Source organism: Schistocerca gregaria, chromosome X (assembly GCF_023897955.1).
Source record: "Schistocerca gregaria isolate iqSchGreg1 chromosome X, iqSchGreg1.2, whole genome shotgun sequence".
Classification (NCBI taxonomy): Eukaryota; Metazoa; Arthropoda; class Insecta; order Orthoptera; family Acrididae; genus Schistocerca; species Schistocerca gregaria.
In genome coordinates this window covers 613,310,429-613,334,008 of record NC_064931.1, presented here as the reverse complement: position 1 = coordinate 613,334,008, position 23,580 = coordinate 613,310,429, and the positions used below count along the sequence as shown (strand labels likewise).

Genomic DNA, 23,580 nt, shown 5'->3' with positions numbered 1-23,580 from the left:
TTTTTATTTATGATGAGAACAAGTGCAATTATTCTGAGGTTTTGCTAGACTGTCACACTTTTTGTGCAGTCAATTAATTCCCACATTCCTCTTCAAATTGAATCTCTGCAACTTACCTGAATTATCTAGAACAGTTTGATGATTCTTTGTGGCATAGCTCCATATCTGGCAGCCTACATCTTTGATTTTGAGGTTCTCTTTCATACCGTGCCACACACTGTTCCTGGGGTTAAGCCAGTTTGGAAAAATTTGCAGACTGAGAAGCCTGATCGATGGTTAAGGTTAGGTAACATTTTCAAATCCCCTATTATTGCTTCTTGTTACCCGAGTTGTGGAGGTGTGAGGTTACTGCTGGTGTGGAGACATTTTATAGCAGTTTATTCAGTGTCCCTTTAATTAATCTCTCACATTCTAGTAATTCATTCTAGTATGGTGTTTGTGTTATCAGATAGGGCACAATATTCAGCAGTTGTGTACACTAAGGTGAGATCTGTGAAACCTACAATAAAGGCATATATTTCCTATGATATTCTGTTCAGTTTCTTCACGAGAAAGTCAGGAGTTTCTGGCTGGAATTTTTCCATTTACTTTTTGTAGGTTAGGGAACTGTCTAAAGTTATACTGCAGTATGTACCGTTAAAATGATGTTTAACGATTTCCATTGCATAAGTTAATGTTAAATTATTGCCTTGCCATTCTACTGTAAAAATGGATTACATATACACTGATCAGCTAGAACTGGCACACTGGATTCTCATTCAGAAGGACAACAGTTCAAACTCACATCCAGCCATTCTGATTAAGGTTTCCCGTGATTTTCCTAAATTGCTTCAGGCAAATGCCAGGATGGTTCCTTTAAAAGGGCGTGGTCAACTTCCTTCCCTAATCCAATGGGACCAATGACCTTGCTGTTTGGTCACCTCTCCCCAATACAACAACAAACCATCACCCTGAACATCACGACTACCCACCTAATAGCCAGTATGTCCACGTTTAGCATGTATAACAGTGGTTACGCATTGTGGCATGGAATCAACGACGCATTGGTAGGTCACCGGAGGGAGTAGGCACCACATCTGCACACACAAGTGACCTACTTCCTGCAAATTCTGGGAAGAAGGTGATGAGCTCTGACACCACATTCAATCACATTCCAGATGTGTGCGATTGGGTTCAGATCTTGCAAGTTGGGGGCCAGCACATCAACTGGAACTCATCAGTGTGTTCCTCGAACCACTCCACCACACTCCTAGCCATGTGACAGCACATCATCGTGCTGAAAAATGCCACTGCTGTCGGGAAACATGATCGTTATGAACAGATGTATGTGGTCCGCAACCAGTGTGTGATATTCCTTGGCGTCATTGTGCCTTGCACAAGCTCCACTGGATGAACGAATCCCCATGTGAATGTCCCCCCCCCCCCCCCCCCCCGGCATAATGGAACCAACACCAGCTTGTCTCAGTCCTGCAATATAGGTGTCAAAGGAGCTGTTCCCCTGGAAGACTACATATTTGCACCTTCCCATTAGCATGGTGGTATCAGGATTCATCAGACCATGCAATACTCTGCCACTTTGCCAAGGTCCATTGCTGATGGTCACATGCTCATTTCAGTAATAGCTGCCAATGTCATGGTGTTAACATTGGCATACACATGCGTCATTGGCTGCGGAGGCCCATTGTTAGAAGTGTTGGGCGCATTGTGTGTTTAGCAGACCAACCCCACGCTGTCTGGATGTGGTTTCACCAAATGTTTAAGACACTCACCACTACACACCTGACAAGTTTGTGCAGTTTCCAAAATGCTCGTACCAAGACTCTGGACGATCACAATCTGCCCTCTGTCAAACTCAGATTGCACGCCATCTCCATTTTACACACAGATCGCACACTCACTGATACTGCATACACCACATGTGTGTCATTCCTTCCCAGGTGACATTGCTATCACCTGTACAGGTTTGTATCAATAGTAGGTCGATAGTCATAATGTTCTGGCTGATTAGTGTACTTCTGACATAGATGTGGACTGTCTCTACTTGTCACACAATTTCAAAGTTTCTAGTTCCTTGGAATGTGCTCTCTCTCTCTTATAGTATGGTAGCTGTGAATAGGAATGAAATACGAGAGCAGCTCTCAAGGAACTCCTAAACTTCTTAATGAATTTCTTGTGAATCATACTTCAAGAGATCCAAGAATTTAAGAACGCTTGTGACGTTACAATTCAGTGGCTCTCCATGTTGATGCTGGCAATAGGCTCAACCAATGTGTGGAATGGACCAATAAGCTGAGTCATAAATGAGGGTGAGGCCTCGTATTCACAGTACAGTGTTTACTCGAATCTAAGCTGCACTTTTTTCCTGTTTTTGTAATCCAAAAAACCGCCTGCGGCTTAGAATCAAGTGCAAAGTAAGCGGAAGTTCTGAAAAATGTTGGTAGGTGCCGCCACAACTAACTTCTGCCGTCGAATGTATGTAGCGCTACACAGGCATGCTTTGCAAGCACAAAGATAAATACTGGCGCCAAAACCTCTGCATCAAAGGTGGAAGACGAGCTTTTTTCTCCACCCTGAGTTTTGACCACTGCATTTTCGTACATTATCCAACGAAGTAAATACAAATTCCAAATTGTTCATCTTCGAATATAGCAGCATTTCAATGTACTACGAAAATCCGACTGGCAAGACTGTTTGGGATGTTTGTCAATATGGCCAACTCTACGTTCTGAATTTTTTCCTATCTGTGAGAAGAGATGGTTGCTAATAGGAACTTTTATGAATTGTGAATCACATGCAGTATTCTCTTCACTATAAGAATAATACGAATACAAACATTTTGCCATGTATTCTTTCATGTTTGCTGCTATCTCATTTAAATCCTGTCTGCCTGATAAACTACGAAACTAGAGTGAGACAACAGCAAATGGGGAAGAACATACATATAATGTCATGTTTATATTTGTATTATTATTATGCCTAATGGTGATGCAGTCAGAAATGAAGCACGGCAATTGACTAGATTTTTAAATCTAAGATGACTAATTTCTGTGCAGAATGTAATGTACTAAAGAGGCGTCTGCAAAGATTTTCAAAAAGAGAAAAATTTTCGCTAAACTCTCGTTCAGAACATCTATCATACGCAGTCTGTTATTTGGTTTTTGTTGATCATCATCAAAGAAAGCAGCAGTGTAAGTAACAACAAATAGCCACTGTTTCGCAAATGAGAGCAAGCCACGCCGCAAGCGGCGAAAGGTCATTATAAGAATGCGACAAACAATGCATGACAAAGTACAATAATGCGTTTTCAGCTTAGAGTGACGTAAACACCTCTAACAAAGAGAACGGCACTTATCAGATCAAAGAAAAATAAGCAATCAATTCAAACCAGGCGAAGCATGTGTAAAAAGAAGGGTACCCGTATAAATACGGATGGAGCGACTGACGCATAGCAATGGCTACCTGGTAAAGCTGAACTCCTAAGCTTACGACTCGAACCAAACTACTATAGCTGTATCGTCATTCATTAGACCTAAATTGTGTCTCATATTACAATGGACCAACTTTGTTTCTATTTGGAGATGTGGCCTAAAACTTTTCTCTCCCCTTGAATTTCGAGTCTCAGATTTCAGGTGCGGCATAGATTCGCGATTTTTCTTTTTTTTCCCCTTGATTTTGAGTCTCATTTTTCAGGTGAGGCTTAGATTCGAGTAAATACGGTAAATGTAATACACATAATCTGGAAGTCCTTCAGTGGTGAACAATGTGACAGGAAAATTTGTTCATTTTATTTGAGTAGTAGTTTCTTTGGAGCAAGCATGAAATAGCTGTACTGAACAATAAAAAACTGAATGTATCTGGAAACAAGCTGTTCTTGTATGAAGACAATTTAACATTATGTGGGGATGAATTACTGCAAATCTCTATCAACACACAGAGAAAGCAGAAAATATGAAATTGTTACAAAAAAAATTAACACACAGTACATCATACCAAGTGCCATTCCAAACTTGTGTCATTTCCTGTGTTTAAGTGTCTTTGGAAACATTTAGTATTTGATTCTGTCAGTTTCGGTGTCTTCATTGCCAACATTTTGCCACAGGTTTCTGGAAGTAGCTCGATTACAACACTTATATTGAATATGATCGTTTTTAATGCACGACAGTAAAATTAATTCATTACTTGTAAATTAGGAGATTGGTGTTTCTTCCACTGTTTAGCAATACTGTACATTTGCACTGCAATACAAGTGACAGTACACTTGGGCTAATAAATGCTACTAATATTTCTATAATAATCTTGAATCTTGAGTCAGTGTAAAATGTCAGTGTCAGTACCTTCTCACAGAAGTTTCTCTTGTTTCTGAAGCATGTTTGGTATGCTTCAGTTTGTTTATTACTACCTGAACTCTGAGTACAAAATGTTGCAGAAGTTTAAACAAATACTGAGTATGCTATGGTGTGTAACTTTACAGATTTACCAACCTGTCTGCAGGTTAACGATCTCAATGGCAGAGGAATACTGTATTCTTCATTCCTAAAATATTACTTTAGACTCCTTAGCTATGGACCTGGATGCCTCAGTCAGTAAGAGTATTGCTTGTGAACCTCACTGACACTAGGGCAATAAACTACAATAAAACTTTGCTTTCAAATATATGTTTATCATTTTCAATAATACATGTACACTTGATAATTACCTTAATGCTGTGGATATCAAACTACTTTAACAGCACAGCCTTACCAGAACATTGCTCATGAATAATAAAGTACAGCTGTCATCAATCAGAAGATTGTTTTGAATGCTACAGCACTTTACTAGATCACCTTTTGGAGATGATATATCGCTGCCTTTCTCCGCCCTCACTTAACCAACTATAGGAAGACCTACAGTTTAATGCAGATTCTGAATAGCAGTGTGACTTGGCATTTTTCAAAATAACATTGTCAGACATGAGAGGAGCAGTAAGTGATGCACAAAAATCCTAGGACTGACTGGGGATCAAACCCAAGATGTATGGATTTTACCACTGAGCCACACGGTTAATTTTTTTAACTTCAAACACAGATCCAAAATGATATCTGCTTGACAACTACTCTTTCTCCACAGCAGAATTTCTGAACCTGTAGTAGACGAAAACCATGTAAATGGTCAGCATGTTGCCATATTTTCAACTGAGAAACTGTACTGTAATTATAAAACTGACATGTTCAATACCGCATCGAAAGGTCGCAAATATGATCCACAGACATAACTTGCAAATAACTAACTGAGGTGGTAAACAGGGTGTATACGTGAAAATCTTTTTCCTGGATGAAAATACAATGCACCCCAGACAAAAGTACATTTTTCCCATATTAAGTGACAGTATAATTTCCTATGGAGCTATAAAACCTATCAATCCTTTGAATGGAAAAGGTTTTATACACTAGTGTAGAACTTACCAACACTTAAAAAAAGTAATTTTAAAAAAGTATTTTGCAAAGATCTTTGATGTGCAGCAACACATACAGTGCATGTTTTCGTATGACAATAGTATAAATACTAATTCCAACAGATAGAGCACGGTGGCTTCTGAAGCACTGAAGTCAAGATTGTGATGCTCTTTCACCAGACAATTATTGCTCTGTCATGTAATCTCACTACACAAACGGGAAAAGTTAATGGTTTAAATTAATAGACACAATATTGCTACAAGAAAAGCTAAGCTTTCACATATGTTGATCGTCAAAACTTTTTTCTGTTTTTCCAAGGGTGTGGTTGGGCCATCTCCTAAGATCACAGCTTACATTGTAGCAAGCTAACTATTTCTGACAAGCAAGATTATAAATTTCACTGCTGTGTACCAAATATTTTGTTGGTGACCTGGTTGAATATGATCTGTCGAGCACTTTCACTTTCCCCTAGAAAAGCCAAATATGTATGAAACTGCTTAAGAACTCACCTCACACTTTTTTTAAAAGGATAATTGACTTTCTGCCATTGCTATTGCATAATTTGAAATCTATGAAAGAACTAAAATAAATATGAAAAACTAACCTTGAAGCTTGGTATCTTTTAGTGTGTATTACCCTTTAAGATATATCAAACACAGATGTGCCTATACAATTTTCAATAATGGCATTAATGACTGGTCTCCTGGACCCAAAATTTTTCTAAGTGGTTGATCCTTAAAGTGTTGAATTTTGAATAAGATTCAAATGATCCTTGATTTAAGAAATTTTTTGAATGAGTTTCAAATGCTCCACGATTTAAGAAATTCGTTGCACATTCTCACAATTCACACAATTCATCTTGCATAAAAGTAAATTTACTTTGAAAGTAATACTTCTCAAACCACCATTTACAATATTTTCCCACGATTTATTAAAAATGTAGTTGCGACATCACATTTGTCTAAAGCAGTTTGCCATTATGATGTATTGCATGGTCTTTGCTGTAAAGCCTTTGACACATTTGACTGTTGGTAAACACTTGTGTGTGCAATGTGTTTTGTTGTTGTAAATTGGGCATTTTCTTCGCAACTAAAATTTTATTTTGGTGCTATTCTCTTATTTATGTTTTATTGCTGCAGTATTATTCTGCAGCAGTGGGCTAAAGTAAAATTCTTTGTTAGAGTATCAGTTCTTAACAGTCAAAATTATGAAAATTTGACGGAAAACTGAAACAATGCAAAATTCCCAGCTTTGTTTCAGATGAAGAAATTTTCAGGTTTTTCGGGATTTCCCGGGGCATATACACCTTGTACAAATGAAGATCAATACTGTATTTCACATATTACTTAAGTGTCTTCGTTTAGTTCATACTGTATCTGTGCAAAAAATTTTTCCTAGTATTCAAGAGCACTATTTGGAAACCGATAGCTTGTATTGTCTCGTCAATGTACATAGTTTCTATTCAGTGTTTTTCAGAACGTTTCAATACATTGCTATACTTTTAATAGATAATTATGGTTTTTCAAAAAACACACACCACAAGAAGAATTTTGAAACAACAGTCATAAATTGGGAAAAAAGATAAGAATAGTAAGAATAAGAATTTAGCTTGTACACCCTTAGCTTGCTCATATTTAAGGTACAAACATTTATGGCAAGCTCAGGGCACCATCAATGAACTTCATATATATACCACTCTCATAAAAATGACCCATACAGCACAAGCTCTTTACAGTTAACCTTCAAAAATTCCAGTATCAAAAACTTCTAGGCAAGTACGATTGTTACTTCAGCAATGAATGTGACAAAACTAAGTATAAATCATCATAATTTTTAATAACTGTTATAAATAAAATAACTGTGTTGGAAAAAACACTTTATTGAAAGTTTCACACAAAAAAAATCATTTTAGTTTACCACTTAACAACCAAATGAAGAATGGCCTCAGGGGAACAGCATACAGTTATCACTCATAGCCCCTGAAAATAAAGACTTCATTAGAAACAGACACTACAATAATTATATAAATGCAGACTATACACAAATAATCACAGTTTTATGGTAAAGTATTGTGTGAAAATTTAAAACTTACAATATAGAGGAAGACAGAATGCAGCAGAAATAGAAATGCTTGTCTATTCTCATACTACAGCCTGTATTCCTCCTGAGACTTTTTATTGTGTAATACCTCAATGACCAGAATTCATTAGGATCCTTACAACAAATTTCAGCCTGGCATCTGTCTTCCCCAAAATAGATTTAACTATACCATACTGCTACTGCATCTCCACCTAAAAAATTATTTTTTACTAGTATTCCTAAAACACAGCCCTTTCAGCTACACCTTCCAGTATCTCTCTTTTACACCTTTGCAAGCGGTTCCTCAAGATTTCAATCTAAACACAGTAGGCCACTGCTTTGTTTATGACAAAAATACTGAAAAACATACTTGTTCTATAATTTTCCACATTCATGCCAAGCATACTTTATGCACACATTTACAATCTGGAACTCTGCAATATTATTTCCTAGTATTCTGTAATTTTTCTCTCATTAATCACAAAGCATGTATTTTATGTGATCTGCAAGATTTACAAGAAAGTCCAGTTAGGACTGTGTAGGAAGTTCACCGTAAGAAAATAGTGTTACATTACCTCACAATGTTGTTACAAGTTTTAAAATGAAAGTTGCCCATGACACCACATACTCAAGAACTACACAATCTTGAGTAAGACATTTTTAGGTAACACAATGATGGATTTCAGCAAAAAGAAGTCCTGTGTTATGACAGAACAGCTTGGTGTGTTGTACCTTTGTGGCACAGTGATGCAATTTATTCAACAGAAAAATTTCTTCTATTGCTGCCTGGTGATGTACTTTTCATACATACTTCAGAACCTTTCGTTTTGTGCTGCTTCAGTGATGAGAGCTACCAGTCACTTATTACATGTAAATCTACTGTGAGCAAAAAGATGTCATATACTGATTACTTGGCTCATACGTGCGTTTAACCTCTAGTCACACTGTCGTTAATTGTGTACAGCATGACATTTGGACCCATTGTTTCACAATAGTATAATTTCTGTTAAGTACTAAAATGCTTTTTGTTTGTATTTCAGAATTCTTTGGCAAAACTTTTCATAAGAATACAAAATTTTCATTATTGCATGTTTCATTAAAAGTGACATGAAATTATTCACAGTAAGAAGGAAAATTAATTAACATTTTATTGTAGTGTAACATTATGATTATGGGAAAGGCAATAAGACTAATTTTAGATATGATTTTTAGAATATGTTTGGACATAACAGATTTATTTCCCACTTGCAGATGTGTGTTGTGAAATGACTACAGGAAAACAGATTAAAGAAACCCTTCTGTTAGAAGAATCAGCTTCCAAAATGAAACCCATAAACCCATGATGAATTTCTCCTCCCCTCCCCCCCCCCCCCCCCTCTCTCTCTCTCTCTCTCTCTCTCTCTCTCTCTCTCTCTCTCTCTCTCTGACATTTCAGCTCAGATGCCTGCAACAGTCTTCTAAGATATCCTGTCTTCCATATCTAGCCAATATGGTGCAATGTTGACATTGCATCTGCACCGAGAATTTACACACAGCCTTTGGGTGCCTCATTGGACACTGGGAGAAGTACTTTTAGGTATTAATTTGTTAATGAGGGATAAAGATCTCTGAACAACAAACTGATGCTGATTAAATAACTTTAGCTGTTTCTTAAGTTCCATATTTAATGAGTAAATGCCATTTTTGTATTACATATTTAATTTACTTGTAATATTTTCTCTTAAAATACTAAACTACTCATTGTAATTGGACTATGAAAAATCTCTCCATCACAACCTCACCAACTGACTCCACTGCTTAGTAATGCAAAAAGTGCATCAAACCATTTCCCAAAAAATGCACAGTAAAAATTAACTGAAATACTGAAATATGAATTCTTACCAATTACACCAGATAAGCCATTAAAAATATGAAAAATACTGTTTCTGGAAATGAAGTCATTTCTGTGTGACAATGTGTCACAAGATAGTGGTTTGCTTTGTCACAAAAAAATTAAACACACACACAAACAAACAAAAATATAAAAATTGAATGGCATCAAAGTTTACTGCAAGTAATTATAAAATACAATTATTTATGTTTTTATTTCCTCCTTGGCATTTTGCTATTCAAATGTGATTTGTGATTAGATAAAACCAAATGCAGACGACTGCTGTTCTAGTTTTCTTCTTCTTGTTCTATGTTCTTATCTAGCAATTAATTATGAAACAGTTGTCAGTGGTAGCTTACACAGTGAGCATCATACCTACTAGCACCTGAATACTAACACTTGTTAATCATATAATAACTATTGTTGTCCTGTCAACTATATTACAATACAATCTGGGATAGTTTAAAAAAATCCCAAATTTGGTATACTTCATAAACGAATTTAACAGTACTTCTTGATACTGGACCATATCCTTTATAGATTAGATAATGTAAAATTAATGACTATTTCGAAAGTTGGGCTATACACACACATTTTACTGAGCAGTCAAATAATATTCTAATTTTTTATTTATACTTGGTCGTGTAACAAGTCAGTAAATTAGTTCGCAGAATGATGATTACAAAATTGATAAACAAAGGAAAAAGTAGTAATGCTGCTTGTCCTGTTCCAGAGGTTGACCCTCAGTCTGCAAGATCCGGGCGGGCGCAGAGGGTGGGCTTACTGGTAGTTGGGAGCTCCAATGTCAGGCATGTAATGGGGCTCCTTAGGGATATGGCAGCAAAAGAGAGGAAGAAAACCAATGTGCACTCCGTGTGCATACCGGGGGGAGTCATTCCAGATGTGGTAAGGGTCTTTCCGGATGCCATGAAGGGTACAGGGTGCACCCATCTGCAGGAGGTCGCTCATGTCGGCACCAATGATGTGTGTCGTTATGGATAGGAGGAAATCCTCTCTGGCTTCCGGTGGCTATCTGATTTGGTGAAGACTGCCAGTCTCGCTAGCGGGATGAAAGCAGAGCTCACCATCTGCAGCATCGTCAACAGGACTGACAATGGACCTTTGGTACAGAGCCGAAATATTATGGGTGGAGGTTACACTCAACAACTGAGCTAGGTTAATAATTGGCTCCTTTTACTGACCTCCCAACTCAGCAGTATTAGTGGCAGAACAACTGAGAGAAAATTTGCAATACATTCCACATAAATTTTCTCAGCATGTTATAGTCCTAGGTGAAGATTTCAATTTACCAGATATAGACTGGGACACTCAGATGTTTAGGATGGGTGGTAGGGACAGAGCATCTAGTGACATTATACTGAGTGCACTATCCGAAAATTACCTCGAGCAATTAAACAGAGAAACGACTCATGGAGATAACATCTTGGACCTACTGATAACAAACAGACCCGAACTTTTCGGCTATGTAAGCGCAGAACAGGGAATCGGTGATCATAAGGCCGTTGCAGCATCCCTGAATATGGAAGTTAATAGGAATATAAAAAAAAGGTAGGAAGATTTATCTGTTTAGAAATATTAATAGAAGGCAGATTTCAGACTACCTAACAGATCAATACGAAAATTTCTGTTCTGACACTGACAATGTTGAGTGCTTATGGAGAAAGTTCAAGGCAATTGTAAAATGCGTTTTAGACAGGTACGTGCCGAGTAAAACTGTGAGGGACGGGAGAAACCCACCATGGTTCAACAACAAAGTTAGGAAACTACTGCGAAAGCAAAGAGAGCTTCACTCCAAATTGAAACGCAGCCAAAACCTCTCGGACAAACAGAAGCTAAACGATGTCAAAGTCAGCGTAAGGAGGACTGTGTGTGAAGCATTCAGTGAATTCGGAAGTAAAATTCTATGTACCAACTTGACAGAAAATCCTAAGAAGTTCTGGTCTTACGTTAAATCAGTAAGTGGCTCAAAACAGCATATCCAGACACTCCGGGATGATGACGGCATTGAAACAGAGGATGACACGCATAAAGCTGAAATACTAAAAACCTTTTTCCAAAGCTGTTTCAGAGAGGAAGACCGCACTGCAGTTCCTTCTCTAAGTCCTCGCACAAACGAAAAAATGGCTGACATCCAAATAAGTGGCCAAGGAATAGAAAAGCAACTGGCATTACTCAGAGGAAAGTCCACTGGACCTGACGGGATACCAATTCGATTCTACACAGAGTACACGAAAGAACTTGCCCCCCTTCTAACAGCCGTGTACCGTAAGTCTCTAGAGGAACGGAAGGTTCCAAATGATGGGAAAAGAGCACAGGTAGTCCCAGTCTTCAAGAAGGGTCGTCGAGCAGATGTGCAAAACTATAGACCTATATCTGTGATGTCGATCTGTTGTAGAATTTTAGAACATGTTTTTTGTTCATGTATCATGTCGTTTTTGGAAACCCACAATCTACTCTGTAGGAATCAACATGGATTCCGGAAACAGCGATAGTGTGAGACCGAACTCGCTTTTTTTGTTCATGAGACCCAGAAAATATTAGATACAGGCTCCCAGGTAGATGCTATCTTCCTCAGAAGAACGCGAAATCCCGAAGAATGGCTAAAATTTACAGATGCGCAAAATTCAGCACGGACAACAATGGGAGATGCCTTTAATACGTTCCACAACGAAACATTGTCTCGAAATTTGGTCGAAAATCCGAAGAAATTCTGGTTGTATGTAAAGTACACAAGCGGCAAGACACAGTCAATACCATCGCTGCGCACTGCCGATGGTACTGTTACCGACAACTGTGCCGCTAAAGTGGAGTTATTGAACGCAGTTTTCCGAAATTCCTTCACCAGGAAAGACGAATGGAATATTCCAGAATTTGAAACACGAACAGCTGCTAGCACGAGTTTCTTAGAAGTAGATGCCTTAGGGGTTGCAAAACAACTCAAATTGCTTGATACGGGCAAGTCTTCAGGTCAGGATTGTATACCGATTAGGTTCCTTTCAGATTACGCTGATACAAAATTCCCTACTTAGCAATCATATACAACCGCTCGCTCACCGATAGATCTGTACCTACAGATTGGAAAATTGCGCAGGTCGCACCAGAGTTTAAGAAGGGTATTAGCAGTAATCCATCGAACTACAGACCTATATCACTGACGTCGGTTTGCAGTAGGGTTTTGGAGCATACACTGTATTCAAACATTATGAATCACCTCGAAGGGAACAATCTATTGATACGTAATCAGCATGGTTTCAGAAAACATCGTTCTTGTGCAATGCAGCTAGCTCTTTATTTGCACGGAGTAATGGCCGCTATCGATAGGGGATCTCAAGTTGATTCCGTATTTTTAGATTTCCGGAAAGCTTTTGACACTGTTCCTCTCAAGCTACTTCTAATCAAGCTGCGGGCCTATGGGGTATCGTCTCAGTTGTGCGACTGGATTCTTGATTTCCTGTCAGGAAGGTCGCAGTTCGTAGTAATAGATGGAAAATCATCAAGTAAAACTGAAGTGATATCAAGTGTTCCCCAGGGAAGCGTCCTGGGACCTCTGCTGTTCCTGATCTATATAAATGACCTGGGTGACAATCTGAGCAGTTCTATTAGGTTGTTTGCAGATGATGCTGTAATTTACCGTCCAGTAAGGTCATCCGAAGACCAATATCAGTTTCAAAGCGATTTAGAAGAGTTTGCTATATGGTGTGGCAGGTGGCAGTTGACGCTAAGTAACGAAAAGTGTGAGGTGATCCACATGAGTTCCAAATGAAATCCGTTGGAATTCGATTACGCGATAAATAGTACAATTCTCAAGGCTGTCAATTCAACTAAGTACCTGGGTGTTAAAATTACGAACAACTTCAGTTGGAAAGAGCACATAGATAACATTGTGAGGAAGGTAAGCCAAAGGTTGCATTTCATTGGCAGTACACTAAGATGCAACAAGTCCACTAAAGAGACAGCTTTCACTACAGTCATTCGTCCTGTGTTAGAATATTGCTGTGCGGTGTGGGATCCTTACCAGGTGGGATTGACGGAGGACATAAAAAGGGTGCAAAAAGGGCAGCTCGTTTTGTATTATCACATAATAGGGGAGAGAGTGTGGCAGATATGATACGCGAGTTGGGATAGAAGTCATTAAAGCAAAGACGTTTTTCGTCGCGGCGAGACCTTTTTACGAAATTTCAGTCACCAACTTTCTCTTCCAAATGCGAAAATATTTTGTTGAGCCCAACCTTCATAGGTAGGAATGATCATCAAAATAAAATAAGAGAAATCAGAGCTCGAACAGAAAGGTTTAGGTGTTCGTTTTTCCCGCTCGCTGTTCGGGAGTGGAATAGTAGAGAGAGAGTATGATTGTGGTTCGATGAACCCTGTGCCAAGCACTTAAATGTGAATTGCAGAGTAGTCATGTAGATGTAGATGTAGATGCACTCCAATCTATCCATTTCCTTTTTAAAATTCTGTAACCTAGTGACCTGATTAACAAATCTAACATTTCACACACTGAAATGTAGAATGCCACTCGTTTTCAGAACCTTTCAGGTTCAGATTATTTGCTGTTTGATCACATTTAGTGGTAAGTTTTACATTGATGACAAGATGTCTGAGCACAACGTCATTAGTTTGGGCAGAAGTGAATTCTTATGTTATATCCCAAACAGCCTTGCATTTGTTGGGAGCTCTTTCAATGTCATTTTCACAGACAGCTTGGTTGGTAAGTTGAAGTTTGGCTTTTTTTTTTTTCAGGTAAGTTTTACAAGAAATGTAACACTACTCTGTGCCATATTTGTTTTTTTATTTTATTTTTTTAATACATTTTGTGCAGTTAAAGTATCTTTTCCCTGATACGAGGAAGCTGATTACTGTTTCCGTTTGGTTTGGTAATGTTTCTTTTCAGTGGAAAGCATGAGTACCACAGGCCAATATACGTCTTTATGAAAGTATTACAATTTCAACAGTTGATTTGTCAACACTGCACTCATTAACAAAGGTCCAATTTGCATTTTCCAGGCAGTCAATAAGTAACTTAATAAATTCCTCTTTCTATCCTCTAAACTGTGCCATGTTCTGCTTCTTGTTTGCAGCCACACAATCATTATCTGACTGTGCATAATGGTATGTTAGGAGCAGATGATCATGATCTCAGAAACATTCATCTGCTATGCGGACATTGTATAGGTCTCTTGAAATATTAAACTATAACGTTGTCCAAACAGGCATTCCCAAATGCAGGGCTATTGTTAGTACAATATAACTTTAGTGATCTGCGTACATTTAGAAATTTGTGAGTTAGGCTCAGATGAGCCTGACAGCTCTAGGTTGAGGTCATCATATATTGCAATATCTGTTTTGGGGTTTAAAATTTCTCATATCATTCATTCAAATTTACCAAAAAAGAAATTAACATCACCATTTGGAGGTCTATAGAAACTAACGGTTATGATGGTCTGGTCAATCAGTGTTACACAACTATATTCTACATTTAATTCAGAATAGAACCAGCTTTCTTCTATTTTAGAAAATTTTATACATAGTGTGATAAATATTGTAGCCCCTCCATTTCTTCTCACACTGCTACACATTATAGCTGCCACAATGTACTTCATTAGGTATTAAAAAATCTACTTTATTTTCTGGAAGCCAATCTTCTGAGATACACAACAAAACACTTTTTTTACCTTAGAAAAGTGTTCCAACTCTTCTAATTTATTCAAAATACTACAAATGACGACTTGCATGAGGGTAAGTAATTTACATGCGTTTTGCTTTCTCTCTAAGCCATTAGGAGCCTGTTTTTCACATGAAATACTTGAATTCTGTGAGGACTATGGAACTAAAGGCTTACAGTATTCTGGAAAAGGGGAGAGAGGGAGAGGGAGAGAGAGAGAGAGAGAGAGAGAGAGAGAGAGAGAGAGAGAGAGAGAGAGAGAGAGAGAGATTCTGTTATTAGTTTCTGAGTATTTGCTTCAATTATTCTGTCAACCTGTTCACACAGAAGTAGTTTTCCTTTGTAATTTAAATGTATCCCATGTCTGATAAGCAGAGTGTGATCAATGTTGCCTACATCTATAATGTCACAACTATACTGTGAACAAAGTTGTATGATCAGAGTATTCGTTTTAAGTATTTCTCTATTAACACATGCAAAGTTAAATAATATCTGTTGAGTATTGTTAACAAAAACAGGATTTTTTTATTGGTTATGTTATAAGGACATTTCTATAGCTGTAGTACAGGCATCTGCTTCATTACATGCCACATTGTTGGAGGCACTTTAATGCACAATATAATTTCTTGCTCCATTATTTTATTTTGGCCAGCATTCTTCTTTGCTCCCAGTTTTATGATTCCAGCATCTGCAATGCCATTTTTTATGTCATTTAATACACTAGTTAGTGTCCTGCTGTGACTGTCCACCAAAAACAACACATTGTGTTTATTGCCTCATTCTTTTTTATTTGAACTGCCACTGTATTTAGCTAGCAATTTAGTTTTCCATTGTGTAGAAAAGAGTGAGGTGTGTGATGGAGTTAAACTACAGTTGGGATTGCATTTCATCACTGGCGGGACACACATTATTCCTGGAATTTTTTTTTGAGGCACTAGAGTCACAATCCTTGTTCATAATAATGAGGTGGTGGTTATCGGCATTTGTAACCACACGTGAACACGATACATCAGTTATGTGTTTATCACTCTCTGTTGTCAGTTTTATCTTTACTACTACATATTTCTTCTTATGGTCTTCATTTTCCAAATGTGATGTAGCCAAATCTACTTTTAGAACATTAACTTCCTCTTCCTGTGACACCTAAAGAACACTGAGATGACTTACATCTTAGCAATCAGCAGATAGTTATTCCCATCACTATTGTATGTTTTTTTCAGAAGTTCCTGTTCAAACAAATTGCAGCTAGATCTTCTTTAACTGTATTTATTACCTTTTCCCAAAGTGTTAGAGTGTCCTTTAAACAGTTTTCTGCTAAATGCTTGACATATACAGGACTGCCACTGATCATTTATGAACTTGATATTTACTTTCACGCATTTTCATACAGTTGCATTCAGTGCATAAGATACATCTTAGTACCTTTTCCAGCATGTGTATGGAATGATGACATAACGAAGTCTAGAGATCTTTGCAACTACCTTTACTCAACACTATCCTACTAGATAAGTGCAATGTTAATTACTGTCATCCTTTCATATCAGCTGTCAGACTTAACTGAACAATTTTTTGTAGGCAGTAGTGCTAATGAACTAGCACAGCATTGCCAACTCACTCTGGTAGATTGTGTGTATTGAGAACATAAGCATTTACATTGCACTTCTCTGGAATAAATCTGATGTGGCTTTCATTTCTTTTTGACATATTCCATGAGCACAGCATACTGGATTTTATTTGCAAAAAATCATTGAACGGGCCAAAAAAAATCAGGAAGATACTCCATATGTTATTTGTTGACAATATTTTATAATATTAAATGCCTTCCACCTGCATTTATTATTTTACATGATATTTTGCAAATAAGTTAAGTGTTTCATTTGAATGGTTTTTTTTTTAAACCCACAATGATTCTTTTTAATTGAGCTTATTTTCCTCCAGGAAGGTATGATGTTTGAGCTTAGAATATTCTGTATTTCTGTTCATCCATCATTATACCTGTTTTACACTCTGAAGTGGCCTCCACTTTCCTGGTGACCAGTGACATGGGAATATTTGCTTTAGTAAGGATTCTAAAAAATAAAGTGGTAGGAGAGAGAGTAATTCCATAGTGCAATAAATTAAAATGTTATCTAAATTCCATTACAGCCTGGGGCCCTGCACACTGAGAATCTTCACTGTTTTTCAATATCTGGTGTGCTTGCTTATTTAAATACCTATAATTTGTGAGCGAGTTTAGCAATCAAATGGTGCTACATAATTTGCACAAAATGTAATGAGCCCTACAGTGAACATACAAGTGAGAGAGAGAGAGAGAGAGAGAGAGAGAGAGAGAGAGAGAGAGAGAGAGAGAGAGAGATTGACTTTTGGAGTTTAGAAACAGCTGATGTTTGGTTTTCTTAATCTTTAAGAGCACATGTACACATGTTTAAACCAGCGAAGTACAAGCGTAAATTGGGGGGAAAAATCTGTACTTTTACGTATTTTTATTATGAAACTTAATACATAACTTACCTTATCATATGTGCCACTTCCCAGTTGCCTTTAACATCAACAGGTCCTATAACCTCCACACCATCGGCTGTGATAACTCCAATCTCATACTGAAAGCCAAATATGGATAATATTAAATAACTCTGGGGTATGAATAGGAAAAAATTGTAAGTTAAAAAAAAAAAAAACACTAAAAGAAACACACAGAGAGACATAGACAAACCACCTGCTCAACATCAATGTTATCTGTGAAGGAACACCAACTCCAATTTGCAAGATTCCAGAATTATTGGCACAAATTACAAATAAGTTTTAAGTTTCATATCAGGCACATAATATATCAACTGATCTCTACATGACATGAGCAGGCTGACCACAGAGTAAACATGCATAGAAATCAAATTCAGTCCCAGAAGCTAAAACAAAGACATATCTAATTTTCAAGGCCTGTTCTGATGTCCTTGTTTGGGATGGAGTAATAAAAATACTCTTTAGTTGTTTTACCTGCCCACTTTTAGACAGACGTACCTTCTGTGGTTCCCCGAGACCCTCTAACCTAAAAAACCATCCAGTCCCTTCCAAACAGCCCCTGCTACCTGTGTAGCCACCTCCTGTGTGTAGTGGACTCCTGACCTATTAAACGGAACCCGGAAACCCACCACCCGATGGCGCAATTCAAGGAATCTGCAGCCTACACGGTCACAGAAATGCCTGAGCCTCTGATTCAGACCCTCCACTTGGCTCTGCACCAAAGGACCACAGTCGGTTCTATCGACAATGCTGCATATGGTGAGCTCCGCATTAATCTCAGAAGCAAGACTGTCAGTCTTTACCATTTCCGCTAGCCACCCGAAACCAGACAGAATCTGCTCCGATCCAACACGTCACTGGTACTGACATGAGCCACCACCTGCAGTTGGCTGCACCCTGTACTCTTCATGGCATCCAGAAGCACCCTTTCCACATCTGGAATGATTCCCCCCGGAATGCACACTGGTTTCCTTCCCCTCCTTGGCAGCCATGCTCCTAAGGGGCCCCATTATGCACCTAATGTTGGGGCTCTCAACTACTAGCAAACTCACCCTCTGTGAATGCCCAGACCAAAGAATCATATAGCGCTCTTAGAAAAAAATGTTCCGAGACTGTTACTTGAAATGCTCCTACACGATACTGCCAAGAGGGAGATTGAGTTAATAATCAAATCACTAAAGACCAGGAACTCTTATGGATGTGACAGGGTATCTAGCAGAACACTGAAGTATTGTTCTATGTATGTTAGCCCAGTACTTAGCCACATCTGTAACTTACTTTTCCTTTAGGAGTGGTCGGTTTCCTGACCGATTAAAGTACTCGGTAGTGAAGCCCCTTTATAAAAAGGTAGACAGGGATAATGTTGACAATTTTAGACCTATTTCTACGCCATGGGTGTTTGCTAAAGTTATCGAGAAGGTTGTATATACAACGTTACTGGAGCATTTAAATTCACATAATTTGCTGTCAAATGTACAGTTTGGTTTTAGAAATGGTTTAACAACTGAAAATGCTGTAGTCTCTTTTCTCTGTGAGGTTTTGGACAGATTAAATAAAAGGTTGCGAACGCTAGGTGTTTTCTTTGATTTAACGAAGGCTTTTGACTGTGTTGACCACAAAATATTACTGCAGAAGTTGGACCATTATGGAGTAAGGGGAGTAGCTTACAATTGGATCGCCCCTTTAAGAACAGAAAGCAGAAGGTAATTCTCCACAATATTGAGAGTGGTAGTGATGCTCAGTCCCAATAGGGCACTGCTAAGTGGGGCGTTCCCCAAGGATCGGTGCTGGGGCCACTGCTGTTTCTTATTTATATAAACGATATGCCTTCTAGTATTACAGGTGATCCAAAAATATTTGTTTGCTGATGACACCAGCTTGGTAGTGAAGGATCTTGTGTGTAATATTGAAACATTATCAAATAATGTAGTTCATGAAATACGTTCGTGGCTTGTGGAAAATAATTTGATGCTAAATTACAGTAAGGCTCAGTTTTTACCTCACAATTCAACAGGAACCGATATTTTGATCAGACAGAATGGGCATATTATTAGCGAGATGGAACAGTTCAAGTCCCTAGGCGTTCAGATAGATAGTAAGCTGTTGTGGAAAGCCCATGTCCAGGATCTTGTTCAGAAACTAAATGCTGTTTTATTTACCATTAGAACAGTATCTGAAATAGGTGACAGTTCAACATGAAAAGTAGTCTACTTCGCATATTTTCATTCGCTTATGTCGTATGGTATTATTTTTTGGGGTAATTCTTCTGATTCAAAAAGGGCATTTTTGGCTCAAAAACGGGCTGTTCGAGCTATATGTGGCGTAAGTTCGAGAACCTCTTGTCGACCCCTATTAAATAGTCTGGGAATTCTGACATTGCCCTCACAGTATATATATTCTTTAATGTCGTTTATTGTTAGCAATATTAGCCTATTGCCAAGAGTTAGCAGCTTTCACTCAGTTAATACCAGGCAGAAATCAAATCCGCATGTGGAATGCACTTCCTTGACTCTCGTGCAGAAAGGAGTGCAGTATTCTGCTGCATCCATTTTCAATAAGCTACCACAAGAACTCAAAAATCTTAGCAGTAGCCCAAACTTTTAAGTCTAAACTGAAGAGTTTCCTCATTGCTCACTCCTATTATGTCGAGGAGCTCCTAGAAGAGCTGAAAAATTAAGCAAATTCCAGTGTTACATTGTTGATTTTCTTTATTTAAACTTACGACTTGTCGTCTGAATATGTTTTTTTCTATTTCATTTTATCTGTCTCTACTATCGTGTTATAATTTCATGTATTGACTCGTTCCATGACCACAGATACTTCTTAATGGGGTCCTACGGAACAATAAATAAATAAATGTTGACACCTAAACCTAACCCTTCTGGACCAGAATGGCTATGAATCATTGGCACATTGCTTGGACCAGTGAAAATATACCTTGCCAAACATCAGCATCAACTCACTGCAGTAGGAACTACCACATCAGTGCATTCACTATCTTGGTCATAGTAGGTATTGTTTATTGTTACCTAAAGTGTAGAGTTGCCCAGATCCCACCCTTCCCGTATTTTGGCCTGTGGGATTATACTGACAGTCTCAGAATGAGTTAGGAAAGGACCATGCCTTGGAGAATTAAAGTTAGGTATTGCATAAGTTATGAATCAAAGACTCTGTGCGAGTGGAATGGTTCAAATAGTGTAGATATAAAGAGGGGAATGAAAAGTGGTATCCTATGACTATACTCCTCATTTCCTCTTTATATTTATACTGTTTACACCATTCCACATTCATAAAGAAGCTTACCGACAATTTGCACCCCAGACTTGTGTTTTGACTGGGAGTTTGTGAACTATGAAGGTAACAGTACATCTGTTTCAGCCAGACTGTCCAGTCAGGAATTTGGTGAGCCAAATCAATCCAAGACAGAAAGAGTGCCGTGACAAGGTCTCCAGTCCAGGGCCAATGCCAGAATCCAAATGGAGGTCAAGGGCCAATGCCAAAATCCAAGTGCTTGCTGACACCTGCTGGCTCAACATTTACACGATGCCAGCAGTTCGGTAACTATAACCCAGGTGCTGGGGTCATAACGGGCATTTTAAACCATTTTGATGAGTTTGGCATGCTGCATACATGACCTTAACTGCTACAAGGCCCGCTTTGTCATGTATAAAAATTGGCCGTCCGGCCATGCTGTGCCTGTTGCAAAGCTGGGCTTTGAATCAGTGCACATTGCATGTTGCCTGCCACTGAAAGGCCACCACCATTCTTCCGCCATCATGATTGGACTGTCAGCCAGGGGTCTATCTGCAGCCTGGATGGGATGGGGGCTGGGCTAATGTCTTCTCTGATCCGAACGAGCTGGGGTTTAATAGTGCCAGCCACTGTTCTCAGGTTTGAGCTCAGGCCACCACCAGGTCAGCTCATCCAGACCGCACATATATGAGAGTAGGCATACTGCCACCTGACACAGCAATGAGGCAGTATGAAGGGCTGTTGGCAAGGTTGTTGCTGAGCCCTATACTGATGAAAGTGCAGACTCAGGCACACCAATGACAGACAGCCCCAGCCAGAGATTCACCAACTGTTACTGCTACATCCTGTGAGCACCGTACCTTCACCTATGCCACACACAAATCAAAAAATTGTCACTGCGGGCTACCTTCATCTTCACACCACTTGCACCAAAGAATCACTCTCTCACATCCAGTCGACAACCTTACACTCTTCTACAGATATCAGGTGAAATGAACACCTCGCTGCTCTAAATGGGAGTGCAACTCGTCGTCAGACTGCAAAAGAAGGTCCCTGTGGACGATATTAAAACTCTTATGAGGCGTGACTGTAACAAACATTTTCCAACTTGCCACAAGCGAGTAATGCCTGTGACTGGGCAGAGGATGCTGTTTTTATCAAAACCGACCCAGAGCGCATTTTGGAGAAGCCCTCCACCTCCCCAAACTTGTCCTACAAATGCTCCACATAAAACTGAGGTTTCCCATCAACTCTCATACATATGAGGTACTGGAGCGAATAAGCTTCACTGGCATCCTTAGCCTGATGTTCCTCCCAAGGTGTGGCCAGGGCGGGGAATGACTTAGGGTTTTATTTCTTAGCATTGAAGTTAGTCTTTGCCCACTTAGAGGCTACTAGTGGTGGACCATCAGAAAGAGATGACATACTACACTTCATGGCGTGTCATCCGCCCTGATGCCACCCACTCTGACCAGGGGCCCTCCCCACAGGCGCCACCCAGCCGCAACAAAGGCCACCTGGCAGCATGGCCATTGCCAGGAGTCCCAATGCCCCAATGACGGGCATCTATTCCTTGGCATACGTGGGGACTTCATGGTGCAGGCATCAGCACAGCGATCCCTGTGTTGTCAGGGGGCTACAGCTAACAGGGTACATGGTGGACCCACCACAACGGACTCGCTACCGTGCTAGATATGAAGTGCAAATAAGTCCATGGTCACTGTCGGCACAGAAAGTGACACTGCATAGTGCATGGTGGAAAACACACCCAGGAAGATGTTCTCGCCCAGAAGATGGAGAAATGTGACAATGAGAAAATGGGTTAAATATCTCAATGCACAATGGACACGGTGCACCATGTAAGGTGACCTTCCCGAATTGGCTCGCTCTTCAGGAAAATTTTGAAAATCGAGGTCAAATCCTACAGGGGACCATCACATAAAGGCCAAAACGTGAGAGACTCGTTTTAGTTGCCTCTTATGACAGGCAGGAACACCTCGGGCCTATTCTAGCCCCGGATCCACAGGGGGTAAAGCAACAAGAGTGGTGATCTGTGGCAAACCTGACAGTACACTGAAGGTGTAGAGAAGTGTTTCACAATACACTGTTCTGCACACAATTTTGAACACATCAGCAAAGAACCCCTATATGCTCCCATGCTGACATAGTGACACTGTCAATTATGATTGTAGAGGGCATGTGAACAAGACTGTACTGTGAACCAATGGAAATGTGTCACCAGGCTAAATGACCCACATTTCTTGTTACAGTATGTCGCTGACTGTGTCCAGATATGACATCATTCACGTGAACAGTTGCTCAATAGAAAGTACCATGACAGTTGTGGACTACATTGACATTATTGTTGACCATATGCATCCCTTCATGCTTGGCATATTCCCCAGTGGCAGCATCATCTTCCAGCCGTCCTTGTCACAAGGCCAGAATCTTTCTTACAGAAGTTTGAGAAGCATGACAGTAATCTCACATTTATGCCTTCACAATCAAATTCGTCAGATCTTAATCCAATGGAACAAACCTCTGATGCTATCAGGCACCAGCTGCACATTCTCAAGCAATTGGTATATAATTTACAGGAAATTGTGATGTATGCACAGGCATATTGTGCAACATACCTCCGGAAAACTACAAAAGACCAGTCAAAATGATGCCATGCAGAATCACTGTTATAATGCATTTCAAAGATGGACCAGTATGCTATTAAGCAGGTGGTCATAGTG

At 39.1% G+C, this 23,580-nt stretch overlaps 1 protein-coding gene across 1 annotated transcript in view; it reads right to left on the bottom strand.

The window, feature by feature from the left end:
• Positions 1 to 7,295: 7,295 nt before the first annotated feature.
• LOC126299047 (proteasome subunit beta type-4-like) overlaps positions 7,296 to 23,580 on the bottom strand; it is a 31,348-nt gene continuing 15,063 nt past the window's right edge. Inside the window, exons 5-6 of the mRNA XM_049990699.1 lie at positions 17,579 to 17,667; positions 7,296 to 7,411 (exon numbers count right to left, since the gene is read on the bottom strand). Coding sequence (XP_049846656.1) covers positions 7,399 to 7,411; positions 17,579 to 17,667 — 102 coding nt within the window. The 3' untranslated portion in view covers positions 7,296 to 7,398. The remainder of the gene's footprint in view (positions 7,412 to 17,578; positions 17,668 to 23,580) is intronic.